Source organism: Schistocerca piceifrons, chromosome 1, assembly GCF_021461385.2.
Source record: "Schistocerca piceifrons isolate TAMUIC-IGC-003096 chromosome 1, iqSchPice1.1, whole genome shotgun sequence".
NCBI lineage: Eukaryota > Metazoa > Arthropoda > Insecta > Orthoptera > Acrididae > Schistocerca > Schistocerca piceifrons.
In genome coordinates, this window is record NC_060138.1 from 153,118,439 (window position 1) to 153,133,112 (window position 14,674).

Below are 14,674 nucleotides of genomic sequence, written 5' to 3' on the forward strand. Positions count from 1 at the left end.
GCACGTGGTAGCTGAGTTGTCACTGACCTCCACTGCAAACAACCTTGCAGAGCAATGTATCCACATTTGGTCCATATTACCAACACTGTGTGTTTGCACTTCATTGTCTTTAGGGGAAAGATGGGCAGAACAGTGTGTTTTTGAAGTTTATGCTGTTTTCTTCTTGCACTGATATTTTGATAGTGGTGAATTAGGTAAGAGTGTGATAAAATGTCTCTTTGTTGGACTAATTGTTGCAGTTGAGCTTTGAATCAGTCTTGTCTGTGATTGCACTGAACTTCTCGTATCTTGCTGAAGTCGAAGTTGTCTTTGTTCATCACTTAGGCTGGAATTTCTTCTTTTGTGGCCTGTGACGTGTTCTAGTGGTAGGGAATGCCCTTTGATTGGAGGTCTCCCTCTCGGTCTGCATGTTGTGTCCCATGGCATCATGTAAACCTTAAATACAGAAGGAAAAAGTTAGCAGATATTTACCTTTTTTTTGTAATACTTATTCATTTGTTAAAAAAAATCAATAGGAAACAACTATTGCCGGTAGTGAAAGTTTGTTTTATCTTTTCTGGTGATGTAGATTAATGGTATTTGGGCTAGGGCAAGTGTAATGTAATGTTTCAGTTGCTGTGAGTAATGACAATTTAAAAGTTAAATTAAGTTATAAACTCAATTATAAAAGTAAATGGTACTTAGCTGAAATGATGAACATTGATGTGATTGACTTAATTCATGCAGTTGTTTGAAGAAAGTAAACAACCCCAACTGCTGTTGTGCATAATAGTAAAATTAGACTGTCAACATATGGCATCTTCTGGATTTTATGTATTGATGTGTATGACCAAAATTGTCTAATAGCGTACATGTACATAAAGAATGCAGACATCTGCAGCAGCTGTCCTACATGGTAGTTAAATAGACTATCAGTAGATGGCATCTTCTACATATTTTTTTGTAAAAATGTTATTAAAATAAAGTTTTTGAATGGAAAGAATAACTTTAAACTATTTGTGTAGTTTTTGTCGTTAGTGGCCAATGAAATTTTGAAAATGATATCTGAATCATTAATTTTGATTAAATAATGCAGGAGATATTGCATACTGACAAAAACACCATCGAAAAACTGTGTGTGTGTGTGTGTGTGTGTGTATATATATATATATATATATATATATATATATATATATATATATATATATATAAAAACAAAGATGAGGTGACTTACCGAACAAAAGCGCTGGCAGGTCGATAGACACACAAACATACACACAAAATTCAAGCTTTCGCAACAAACTGTTGCCTCATCAGGAAAGAGGGAAGGAGAGGGGAAGACGAAAGGAAGTGGGTTTTAAGGGAGAGGGTAAGGAGTCATTCCAATCCCGGGAGTGGAAAGACTTACCTTAGGGGGAAAAAAGGACAGGTATACACTCGCACACACGCACATATCCATCCACACATACAGACACAAGCAGACATATATATATATATATATATATATATATATATATATATATATATATATATATATATAAAAAGAAAGATGATGAAACTTACCAAACAAAAGCGCTGGCAGGTCGATAGACACACAAACAAACACAAACATACACACAAAATTCTAGCTTTCGCAACCAATGGTTGCCTCGTCAGGAAAGAGGGAAGGAGAAGGAAAGACAAAAGGATATGGGTTTTAAGGGAGAGGGTAAGGAGTCATTCCAATCCCGGGAGCGGAAAGACTTACCTTAGGGGGAAAAAAGGACAGGTATACACTCGCACACACACACATGTCCATCCACACATACACAGACACAAGCAGATATATTTTTCCCACGTGGAATGTTTCCCTCTATTATATCATATCATATATATATATATATATATATATATATATATATATATATATATATATATATATATATATAAATAAAAAAAATAGAGGGAAACATTCCACGTAGGAAAAATATATCTAAAAACAAAGATGATGTGACTTACCAAATGAAAGTGCTGGCAGGTCGACAGACACACAAACATACACACAAAATTCAAGCTTTCGCAACAAACTGTTGCCTCATCAGGAAAGAGGGAAGGAGAGGGAAAGACGAAAGGATGTGGGTTTTAAGGGAGAGGGTAAGGAGTCATTCCAATCCCGGGAGCGGAAAGACTTACCTTAGGGGGAAAAAAGGACGGGTATACACTCGCACACACACACATATCCATCCACACATATACAGACACAAGCAGACATATTTAAAGACCTAGTCGAGGCGGAAGTGCTGAGGCAAAGATGTTGTTGAATGACAGGTGAGGTATGAGTGGCGGCAACTTGAAATTAGCGGAGATTGAGGCCTGGTGGATAACGGGAAGAGAGGATATATTGAAGAGCAAGTTCCCATCTCCGGAGTTCGGATAGGTTGGTGTTAGTGGGAAGTATCCAGATAACCCGGACGGTGTAACACTGTGCCAAGATGTGCTGGCCGTCCACCAAGGCATGTTTAGCCACAGGGTGATCCTCATTACCAACAAACACTGTCTGTCTGTGTCCATTCATGCGAATGGACAGTTTGTTGCTGGTCATTCCCACATAGAATGCGTCACAGTGTAGGCAGTTCAGTTGGTAAACCACATGGGTGCTTTCACACGTGGCTCTGCCTTTGATCGTGTACACCTTCCGGGTTACAGGACTGGAGTAGGTGGTGGTGGGAGGGTGCATGGGACAGGTTTTACACCGGGGGCGGTTACAAGGGTAGGAGCCAGAGGGTAGGGAAGGTGGTTTGGGGATTTCATAGGGATGAACTAAGAGGTTATGAAGGTTAGGTGGACGGCGGAAAGACACTCTTGGTGGAGTGGGGAGGATTTCATGAAGGATGGATCTCATTTCAGGGCAGGATTTGAGGAAGTCGTATCCCTGCTGGAGAGCCGTATTCAGAGTCTGATCCAGTCCCGGAAAGTATCCTGTCACAAGTGGGGCACTTTTGTGTTTCTTCTGTGCGGGGGTTCTGGGTTTGAGAGGATGAGGAAGTGGCTCTGGTTATTTGCTTCTGTACCAGGTCGGGAGGGTAGTTGCGGGATGCGAAAGCTGTTGTCAGGTTGTTGGTGTAATGATTCAGGGATTCCGGACTGGAGCAGATTCATTTGCCACGAAGACCTAGGCTGTAGGGAAGGGACCGTTTGATGTGGAATGGGTGGCAGCTGTCATAATGGAGGTACTGTTGCTTGTTGGTGGGTTTGATGTGGACGGACATGTGAAGCTGGCCATTGGACAGGTGGAGGTCAACATCAAGGAAAGTGGCATGGGATTTGGAGTAGTACCAGGTGAATCTGATGGAACCAAAGGAGTTGAGGTTGGAGAGGAAATTCTGGAGTTCTTCTTCACTGTGAGTCCAGATCATGAAGATGTCATCAATAAATCTGTACCAAACTTTCGGTTGGCAGGCTTGGGTAACCAAGAAGGCTTCCTCTAAGTGACCCATGAATAGGTTGGCGTACAAGGGGGCCATCCTGGTACCCATGGCTGTTCCCTTTAATTGTTGGTATGTCTGGCCTTCAAAAGTGAAGAAGTTGTGGGGTCAGGATGAAGCTGGCTAAGGTAATGAGGAAAGAGGTTTTAGGTAGGGTGGCAGGTGATCGGCATGAAAGGAAGTGCTCCATCGCAGCGAGGCCCTGGACGTGCGGGATATTTGTGTATAAGGAAGTGGCATCAATGGTTACAAGGATGGTTTCCGGGGGTAACGGATTGGGTAAGGATTCCAGGCGTTCGAGGAAGTGGTTGGTGTCTTTGATGAAGGATGGGAGACTGCATGTAATGGGTTGAAGGTGTTGATCTACGTAGGCGGAGATACGTTCTGTGGGGGCTTGGTAACCAGCTACAATGGGGCGGCCGGGATGATTGGGTTTGTGAATTTTAGGAAGAAGGTAGAAGGTAGGGGTGCGGGGTGTCGGTGGGGTCAGGAGGTTGATGGAGTCAGGTGAAAGGTTTTGTACGGGGCGTAAGGCTCTGAGGATTCCTTGAAGCTCCGCCTGGACATCAGGAATGGGATTACTTTGGCAAACTTTGTATGTGGTGTAGTCTGAAAGCTGACGCAGCCCCTCAGCCACATACTCCCGACGATCAAGTACCACGGTCGTGGAACCCTTGTCCGCCGGAAGGATGACGATGGACTGGTCAGCCTTCAGATCACGGATAGCCTGGGCTTCAGCAGTGGTGATGTTGGGAGTAGGATTAAGGTTTTTTAATAAGGATTGAGACGCAAGGCTGGAAGTCAGAAATTCCTGGAAGGTTTGGAGAGGGTGATTTTGAGGAAGAGGAGGTGGGTCCCGCTGTGACGGAGGACGGAACTGTTCCAGGCAGGGTTAAAAAAAAAAAAAAAAAAAAAAAAAAAAATATATATATATATATATATATATATATATATATATATATATATATATATATATATATATATATATATATATATATATATATATATATATATATATAAAAAAAGAAAGATGATGAAACTTACCAAACAAAAGCGCTGGCAGGTCGATAGACACACAAACATACACACAAAATTCTAGCTTTCGCAACCAATGGTTGCCTCGTCAGGAAAGAGGGAAGGAGAAGGAAAGACAAAAGGATATGGGTTTTAAGGGAGAGGGTAAGGAGTCATTCCAATCCCGGGAGCGGAAAGACTTACCTTAGGGGGAAAAAAGGACAGGTATACACTCGCACACACACACATATCCATCCACACATACACAGACACAAGCAGACATTTGTAAATTACAAATGTCTGCTTGTATCTGTGTATGTGTGGATGGATATGTGTGTGTGTGCGAGTGTATACCTGTCCTTTTTTCCCCCTAAGGTAAGTCTTTCCGCTCCCGGGATTGGAATGACTCCTTACCCTCTCCCTTAAAACCCATATCCTTTTGTCTTTCCTTCTCCTTCCCTCTTTCCTGACGAGGCAACCATTGGTTGCGAAAGCTAGAATTTTGTGTGTATGTTTGTGTTTGTTTGTGTGTCTATCGACCTGCCAGCGCTTTTGTTTGGTAAGTTTCATCATCTTTCTTTTTAGATATATTTTTCCCATGTGGAATATTTCCCTCTATTATATTCATATCATTAATTTGAAGCCAACAATCACGTGTTTTGCCTTTACAAATGTCTGCTTGTGTCTGTGTATGTGTGGATGGATATGTGTGTGTGTGCGAGTGTATACCTGTCCTTTTTTCCCCCTAAGGTAAGTCTTTCCGCTCCCGGGATTGGAATGACTCCTTACCCTCTCCCTTAAAACCCATATCCTTTTGTCTTTCCTTCTCCTTCCCTCTTTCCTGACGAGGCAACCATTGGTTGCGAAAGCTAGAATTTTGTGTGTATGTTTGTGTTTGTTTGTGTGTCTATCGACCTGCCAGCGCTTTTGTTTGGTAAGTTTCATCATCTTTCTTTTTAGATATATTTTTCCCATGTGGAATATTTCCCTCTATTATATTCATATCATTAATTTGAAGCCAACAATCACGTGTTTTGCCTTTACAAATGTCTGCTTGTGTCTGTGTATGTGTGGATGGATATGTGTGTGTGTGCGAGTGTATACCTGTCCTTTTTTCCCCCTAAGGTAAGTCTTTCCGCTCCCGGGATTGGAATGACTCCTTACCCTCTCCCTTAAAACCCATATCCTTTTGTCTTTCCTTCTCCTTCCCTCTTTCCTGACGAGGCAACCATTGGTTGCGAAAGCTAGAATTTTGTGTGTATGTTTGTGTTTGTTTGTGTGTCTATCGACCTGCCAGCGCTTTTGTTTGGTAAGTTTCATCATCTTTCTTTTTAGATATATTTTTCCCACGTGGAATATTTCCCTCTATTATATTCATATCATTAATTTGAAGCCAACAATCACGTTTGTTTTGCCTTTACAAATGTCTGCTTGTGTCTGTGTATGTGTGGATGGATATGTGTGTGTGTGCGAGTGTATACCTGTCCTTTTTTCCCCCTAAGGTAAGTCTTTCCGCTCCCGGGATTGGAATGACTCCTTACCCTCTCCCTTAAAACCCATATCCTTTTGTCTTTCCTTCTCCTTCCCTCTTTCCTGACGAGGCAACCATTGGTTGCGAAAGCTAGAATTTTGTGTGTATGTTTGTGTTTGTTTGTGTGTCTATCGACCTGCCAGCGCTTTTGTTTGGTAAGTTTCATCATCTTTCTTTTTAGATATATTTTTCCCATGTGGAATATTTCCCTCTATTATATTCATATCATTAATTTGAAGCCAACAATCACGTGTTTTGCCTTTACAAATGTCTGCTTGTGTCTGTGTATGTGTGGATGGATATGTGTGTGTGTGCGAGTGTATACCTGTCCTTTTTTCCCCCTAAGGTAAGTCTTTCCGCTCCCGGGATTGGAATGACTCCTTACCCTCTCCCTTAAAACCCATATCCTTTTGTCTTTCCTTCTCCTTCCCTCTTTCCTGACGAGGCAACCATTGGTTGCGAAAGCTAGAATTTTGTGTGTATGTTTGTGTTTGTTTGTGTGTCTATCGACCTGCCAGCGCTTTTGTTTGGTAAGTTTCATCATCTTTCTTTTTAGATATATTTTTCCCACGTGGAATATTTCCCTCTATTATATTCATATCATTAATTTGAAGCCAACAATCACGTTTGTTTTGCCTTTACAAATGTCTGCTTGTGTCTGTGTATGTGTGGATGGATATGTGTGTGTGTGCGAGTGTATACCTGTCCTTTTTTCCCCCTAAGGTAAGTCTTTCCTCTCCCGGGATTGGAATGACTCCTTACCCTCTCCCTTAAAACCCATATCCTTTTGTCTTTCCTTCTCCTTCCCTCTTTCCTGACGAGGCAACCATTGGTTGCGAAAGCTAGAATTTTGTGTGTATGTTTGTGTGTCTGTCGACCTGCCAGCGCTTTTGTTTGGTAAGTTTCATCATCTTTCTTTTTTATTTTTATATATATATATATATATATATATATATATATATATATATATATATATATTTTAACCCTGCCTGGAACAGGGAAACATTCCACGTGGGAAAAATATATCTAAAAACAAAGATGATGTGACTTACCCAACGAAAGCACTGGCAGGTCGATAGACACACAAACATACTCACAAAATTCAGCTTTCGCAACCAACGGTTGCTTCACCAGGAAAGAGGGAAGTAGAGGGAAAGACGAAAGGATGTGGGTTTTAAGGGAGAAGGTAAGGAGTCATTCCAATCCCGGGAGCGGAAAGACTTACCTTAGGGGGAAAAAAGGACAGGTATACACTTGCACAAACACACATATCCATCCGCACATACACAGACACAAGCAGACAATTTTCAATGATGAAAAATCTTATCCTCTTGGTTCATCCCTATGAAATCCCCAAACCACCTTCCCTACCCTCTGGCTCCTACCCTTGTAACCGCCCGCGGTGTAAAACCTGTCCCATGCACCCTCCCACCACCACCTACTCCAGTCCTGTAACCCGGAAGGTGTACACGGTCAAAGGCAGAGCCAAGAGCCAAGTGTGAAAGCACCCACATGATTTACCAACTGACCTGCCTACACTGTGAAGCTTTCTACGTGGGAATGACCAGCAACAAATTGTCCATTCACATGAACAGACACAGGCAGACAGTGTTTGTTGGTAATGAGGATCACCCTGTGGCTAAACATGCCTTGGTGCATGGCCAGCACATCTTGGCACAGTGTTACACCGTCCGGGTTATCTGGATACTTCCCACTAACACCAACCTATCAAAACTCCGGAGATGGAAACTTGCCCTTCAATATATCCTCTCTTCCCGTTACTCACCTGGCCTCAACCTACGCGAATTTCAAATTGCTGCTGCTCATACCTCACCTGTCATTCAACAACATCTTTGCCTCTTTACTTCCACCTCGACTGACATCTCTGCCCAAACTCTTTGCCTTTACATATGCCTGCTTGTGTCCGTATATTTGCGGATGGATATGTATGTGTGTGCGAGCGTATACCTGTCCCTTTTCCCCCCTAAGGTAAGTCTTTCCGCTCCTGGGATTGGAATGACTCCTTACCCTCTCCCTTGAAACCCACATCCTTTTGTCTTTCCCTCTCCTTCCCTCTTTCCTGATGAAGCAACTGTGGGTTGCAAAAGCTTGAATTTTGTGTGTGTGTTTGTGTTTGTTAGTGTCTCTATCAACATACCAATGCTTTCGTTTGGTAAGTTACATCATTGAATGGTTTTTTGCAGCAAGCAGTATCCTGCTGTATATTTTTTAAATGCCTGTGATAGTAATCTAATAACTGTGGATTAGTGTAGTGGTTTTGTAAACAACTGAGAAATTTTAGTGTTTGAGATTACTTTCCTAAAACATGCAATTATCCATCTGATTTCCTTAAATGCTAGTGTAGAAGTGGAAATGCATCCTCAAAATTAATTTAAACAATGTGCTGAATTTAGAGAAGTTAACATCTACATTGTTTTCCATTTACAACTCTTCCCAGACCTAGAAGTTGTATGTATTTTACCTTTTGAGAAGATTCTTTTGTGTGTCTGTAGCTTTGTGACTTGCCTTTGGCTTTATTATCAGATAGTAATGAAAAGAAAGGTTAAGGTCTGTTATAAATACTTTGCTCTTTTCCCTGTCAGTGCGTAGTCCATGACTGATGCTGAACTTCTTTGTTCTGTCTCTTCTGTTAATTCTGTTTCATAAGGGACCCAGACAGAGGAACAGTACTCGAGACTGAACAAGACAAGTGTTTTGTCTCCTTTCTAAAAAAGTCACTTTTTTTAGTAAGTAAGTCTTCCAGTAAATTTTAGCCTGCTTCCCCGACAGATAGATGTATATGACCATTTTACTTTGTTTGGCAAGGTGATAACTACTTATTTGTGTGTTGGCTCTGACAGTGTGATGCTAATGACTTACATTTCATAACACTAGTAGAACCTGGTCTTCTAATTAGGATTGCAATTTTGTTGACTCTAGGTAGAAAATATCTATTTGTAAAGATTTTACGATTTGTGGTTTCTTTCAGTGGCTCCTATGACCTATGCCTTTTCATATTTAATTCCTATTTTGTATCCTTCCTCTTTTTTGCCAAATAATAGGAGTCCTGGTTTTTAAATGTAGAATATGTTTGCTTCGCAAAGTCTGTGTATTTTATTGAAATTCATTGTGAGAGATCATATCTGTTCTTGTCAGCTGTACTAAAGCAAAATCCTTTCCTATTGTACTTTTATTGCCTAATGATCTATTCTTTGTTCTGGTAATTTTGTTGATGTGCAATTGTAAATGAAGGTTTTCTGCTACCCAGTGGCTTGTTCTTTGCTTTTTGTGTGAGAGAATCATTTTCTTTATTGTAATTTATGTCCTACTTCATCAGTAACAAGCGTTTGATTATTTTATTCAGAGTTACTGTCAGCTTAAAATGTGATTATATTAACCTACGTAACGAAGCCATGTTAGAAGTGAATGTAAAAGTAAGACCAGCAATGATAAGTTGTTGATAATTAAGTGTGGTAATCTTTCTTACATCAGTTATGTTTGTTCAGAACTGTTTTACAGTCACCCAACTTTGTATATGTTTTCTGCTTATTTACATTAATATAGAAATGTCTATATTTTGTATCTCTACTTTTGCTGGAAATAATATTTGCAAGTTTCATAACAATAAATATGAATTGATCCATGCTTGTGTTGTAAGTTAGCCATAACTTTTAATTATCAAGTTGTATAATACGCCCCTCTTCAGTTGGTGGCTAGGTAAGCAAAAGTGCTTACATGGAGTAGATAGATAGTAGTTTCTTTGTCACAGAAGAACTGCTGGAATTGGTTCCAGTGAAAGACTACAATGGGACAGATACTCTAATATGTGTGTGTGTGTGTGTGTGTGTGTGTGTGTGTGTGTGTGTGTGTGTGTGTGCGTGTGTGTGCGTGTGTGTGCGTGTGTGCGCACACGCGTGTGCGAGCGTGCATGAGTGCGTGTGCACGTGTGCGGGTGCATTCGTGCGTGTGTGCAAGAAAGTGTTGACAGTATGGGTCTGCAATGGAAAAATCTCACTTCTGTGGCTACAGACAGTGCAGTGGCTATGTTTTGCCAAAATATTGGTTTCATGGCACTTTTATGAGAGTTAGTAAAATTGTTACTCATTACAGATAAGAGTTTTGCAATACATTGCATTCTCCACCTGGGGAATACATGTGGTGAGAGTGTGAACATGAGGGAATGACAAAATTCATTTGCAGCCATGCTCTCAGACATCACCATTTCAGTGCCGTTTTGGAGAACCTGGAAAGCAGTTATGGTGGTGTGCCATATCTCGGTGAAATACACTGGCTGAGTTGAAGTAAAGTCTTTGAGCGATTTTCTAAATTTGAGAGTGAAATAGATGAGTGTTAAACCTGTTGTAACACTGACAAATTGTTTGGCCTTACACAGTGATATTATGCACAAAATGAGTGTATTGAATTTAGTATTGCAGGTTGAAACCATGTCAGTTTGAGAAATGTTTGACGCAATTCAGAGATTTGAGATGAAACACTCTTTTTGGGATAGACAGCTAGAAAATAAGAATGCTACTCATTTCTCGAAATTGTCATCTTTAATTATGGGAGCAGAGTGGAAGTTTGAATAGTATCAAAGTATACCATTGACCTTCTGCATGAATTTGAGATTTTATTCCAGGGTTTTGAAAAGTAAAATAAAAAGTATAATGTTTTTTCACATCCCATTTCAGATCATGTTGACATTGTGGAAACTGAAGGAAAGAAACTTAGGGTTAATGTCCCATCGACATTAAGATCATTAGTGACAGAGTGCAAACTCTGATTGCTGCAGGGACAAGGAAAGAAATCACCCCTGTCCTATCAAAGGAACCCTCCCTGCATTTGTCTGGAGCAGTTTAGGGAAATCACTGGAAACCTAAATCACGATGGCCGGATGCTGATTTGAGCCATAGTTCTCCTGCTACATTGTGACTTTTAGTTTTGTGATAAATTAGTCTCTCTGGCTTTTTAAGAATTTTTCCACAACATAAATTTTCACAACTTTAAAAGTCCTTGCTATGATTATAGCAATGTTTGGATGAACATATTTGTGTATGAGACTTTTTTCCATAGTGAAGAGAATGAAAACAACCCACAGAAACTCACTGACAAGTGTTGTAACAAGCAAAATAGTTTTATTTAATTGGATAGATGAAAAAAATCTGATCACCAAGTGGCAGCAGGACACACACATAAGACTGCTGCAAGATTTCGGAGCCTGTGGCTCCTCCTTCAGGCAGAAGGGTTGAAGGGGAAGGAAGAAGGGTGAAGGAAAAGGACTGGAGAGGTCTGGGAAAAGGGGTAGATTTTGGGAAAGTCGCCCAGAACCGTGGGTCAGGGGAGACTTACCGTATGGGGTGAGAAGGGTCTGCCCCTTTTAATAGAGCAATTTTTAAGAACTGCAGCATAGTGGCGATGCGTGAAATTGAAAATTGAGCTGTGGTTTTAGAATGCAACATAGTATGTTTGAATTGAGTGGACTCTAAGCAAGTTATTTATTTGATTCATTGCAAATGATCTGGAATGTATTTACCCTATGATATATGAAATAAAGCTGGTAATGTTTATAGTTACAGAACAATGATGTGTTAAAATTTAGAAATGAAGTGTAATACTAATTGACACATACAGAAAATGTTTCACAAAGCAACGCAAAATCATTTTTTCAGATTGTGGCGAAGGCACTTTGGGATCAACTTGGTCAGCTGGAGCCTGATGGTCAGGTGCACTGTGTGGAGCTCCTGCATCAACTGCACAACCTACTTCCCGGTTCACGAGTTGTTGAAGATGTTGTGGGTGAATCTCTTTGTGGACCAATCAGTTTTGACCAGTCTGATTACTGCTCCAGCACATTTGAGAAATTTTCACTGCTCTGGCATGTAGGGAGAGAAGTTGAAGCCAAGGGTGCAGGCTGCCACCCAGTCAGATCATTTGACAGGTAAGGAAGGATTTCATGAGAAAAAGGTTGGTCTGTAAGATTATAACTTATAAAACTGGAGAAATAATTAATTTGAATGCACATCTATAAAGACAATCTTTTCAGTTTCCCATGGACTTCCAGTATTATTAAGAAATGATACGATTACCAAATGGCAGAGGCAAATCATATGTCAACCAAGTATCTTGTGCCAGTTTCTGTGGATCAAGGTTTACTGCATACTTTTTTGTAATGTAAACTCCTTATAATACTTTTACATGGATTGATAAATTAGGAGTAAATGGGACCACTCACAGAATAGCATGTGCACTGAGTTACTGACAGGCAAACACAAAAGGAAATGAAAACTTTGCTAGCTTCCAGAAGAAATTCTTTGACCAACTAGGATATGGGTACTTACTGGAGGATAGGAATGTGTGAGGAATGTATGACAGATGCATGGCCTAAGTTTGTAATGTACAGATACCAGAACCAATAAAGTGTGACGCACGATGGAGACGTCATTGTGGCTTGGACTGGGAGGGGCGACACGACAGTGGAAGGGGAGACTATTGGGTAGAGGGTTTGGAGACTGCTGGCACACTTGTTGCCTCTCTCCTAGTCCCCAGCTATCCATCCCCAACCCATCTTCATAGTTCTCATTTCATGCCCCTTTCTCCCAGTACACACCCTTTGAACACAACCCCATCCCACCCCTGTTCACCTACCAAGCTGCAATCTTGGCATTGTGCATCTAGACACCAAATTGTAGATGCACAATTTTGTGTGTGTGTGTGTGTGTGTGTGTGTGTGTGTGTGTTTGTGTGTGTGTGTGCGCGCGTGCGTGCACTTAGATGGAACGTTGCTTCATCCCTAAAAATTACACGCTGTAGAAATGCGTCATCCTCCATCTTTGCTAGTACATAACCACAAAATGATAGACGCATCTCTTTGTCATTGGGGTTGAGAGCCTGCATAGTTGTAATCGGTAGGGCTTGTACAGAACATTCCGTACAGTTGGTTGGGATATTCCAAGTTCTCAACTGGCCCTATTGGTGGACTTACTGGGACTGTGCACAGAACTTCCTTGAATCCGTCTGACATCATCCTCTGACACACATGGTCGACCTGTGCCTTTTCCTTTGCACACACTCCCAGTCTGTTTAAATTGCTTAAACCAATTGCTAATGCTTTTGCGAGTTGGTGGTTGAATACCGAATTTGGTACAAAACGCCTGCTGCACTGCAATTTGCGACTCAGTTTTCATGAACTCAAGAACGCAGAAAACCTGGTGCTCCTCAGTTGCCATTACACTGACAACTCACAGTGAAATGGAATGATGGCCCTATTGTCATGCGAACTGTACCGGCCACTTCTGAAACCGTCACCGCCCGCCCTCCGGCGCGTGCCAAAAACTTTGAAACTTCCTCTTTTCATTGATATAAAGCTTGTTCATTTTGGATTTGTACTTGAATACATAAAAATTTTTGAAAAAGGGTTCATCATTTAGAATGACCCTGTATTTTATACACTGTTTCAACTATTAATCAAAATTTTCCTTTTTACAACTTCTTTTTTCACTAAGGCCTCTATGGTCTTCAATAATGCTGGGCCTTCTCTGTAATCATTTGCAGTATTTTTCAATGCAGCAATGACTGAGCTATCACCAGCACTGTAGTGTTCTTCCAAAGATACCACAAAAGGCAGTTGGTACCCTAGTGTATGTGTGCATAACAGTGACAAGCTGCAGTGCCCATTTTCATGATCAGCCTGATGGCTTCTTCAGGCTTGTCAGCCGGCATAAAGAATTATGTTCTGTCACAACAGTGGATGGTCTGCTATATAAATTCTGGTCTGCTATATAAATGCTGGTCTGCTATATAAATAGGATCAGAGCTTGCTGATTGCCCAGTGTACTGAAACACACTTTTTCAGTTGTAGAATAATTCTTCTTGTACTGGGTGGTTATAATTAAACTGGTGGTGTTCTGAGTGTTTCAGTTCAGGTTTTAAACATCACAGAATGCTAAAAAAGCATAGGTATGTTCATTAATTGGTGCACTTGTAGAGTGTGCTGAAAAAAAAGTGATAGTTCCGCTTTCTGCCACCAGGTGAAAATATTGTGCTGTAAGCAGTCAGAATGTGGTGTGGGAGTAGGAAAAGGGGAGAAATTATAAAACACATTATAACAGTGGTTCTGTCACATTTATTATGATATGGTCACAAGTTACAACATGTGTTCAGTATGGTCTCCCGAGTCAGCAATATGCTGTACCCATAACATGACATGGTCGACAGTTGCTCATAGTATATCCGGTGTAATCAGAATGATATGTCATTGTATGTTATCCTTCGGATTAGGAGTAGTCCAGACACATCCCTAACAGACATGATCTTTCAGATATCCCCACAGCCAGAAGTCACATGAATTTAGGTCAGGGCATCTGGAAGGCTACACATCTTGAAATTTCCTAGAGATTACTGAAAGTTTCTCAAGGCAAATCTTTCACCTGGCAAGTGTGATGTCGCCCCATCCAGCATGGAAATAGTGGTGTGGACACAGTTCCGTTCTTACAAATCTGTAATCATGTTTGCACAAGGACATCCTTAAACATGCAGATTTCACTGTACACCTAACAGGCCCATGAGGTGTCATCTCCTCGAAGAAAAATGGATTGAGAATTAAGGAGCTTGTTAAACAACAACACACAGTCACTAAAGCTGAGTGCAGTGGATGTCCTTGCACAACATGTGGTAGAGTAGAACCTCA

The 14,674-nt window shown here is 40.9% G+C and overlaps 1 protein-coding gene across 1 annotated transcript in view; it reads left to right on the forward strand.

Moving 5' to 3' along the window:
• The window catches only part of LOC124803706 (protein dopey-1 homolog), a 370,000-nt gene that overhangs the window by 130,034 nt on the left and 225,292 nt on the right, over positions 1–14,674 (forward strand). Inside the window, exon 13 of the mRNA XM_047264693.1 lies at positions 11,658–11,926. Coding sequence (XP_047120649.1) covers positions 11,658–11,926 — 269 coding nt within the window. The remainder of the gene's footprint in view (positions 1–11,657; positions 11,927–14,674) is intronic.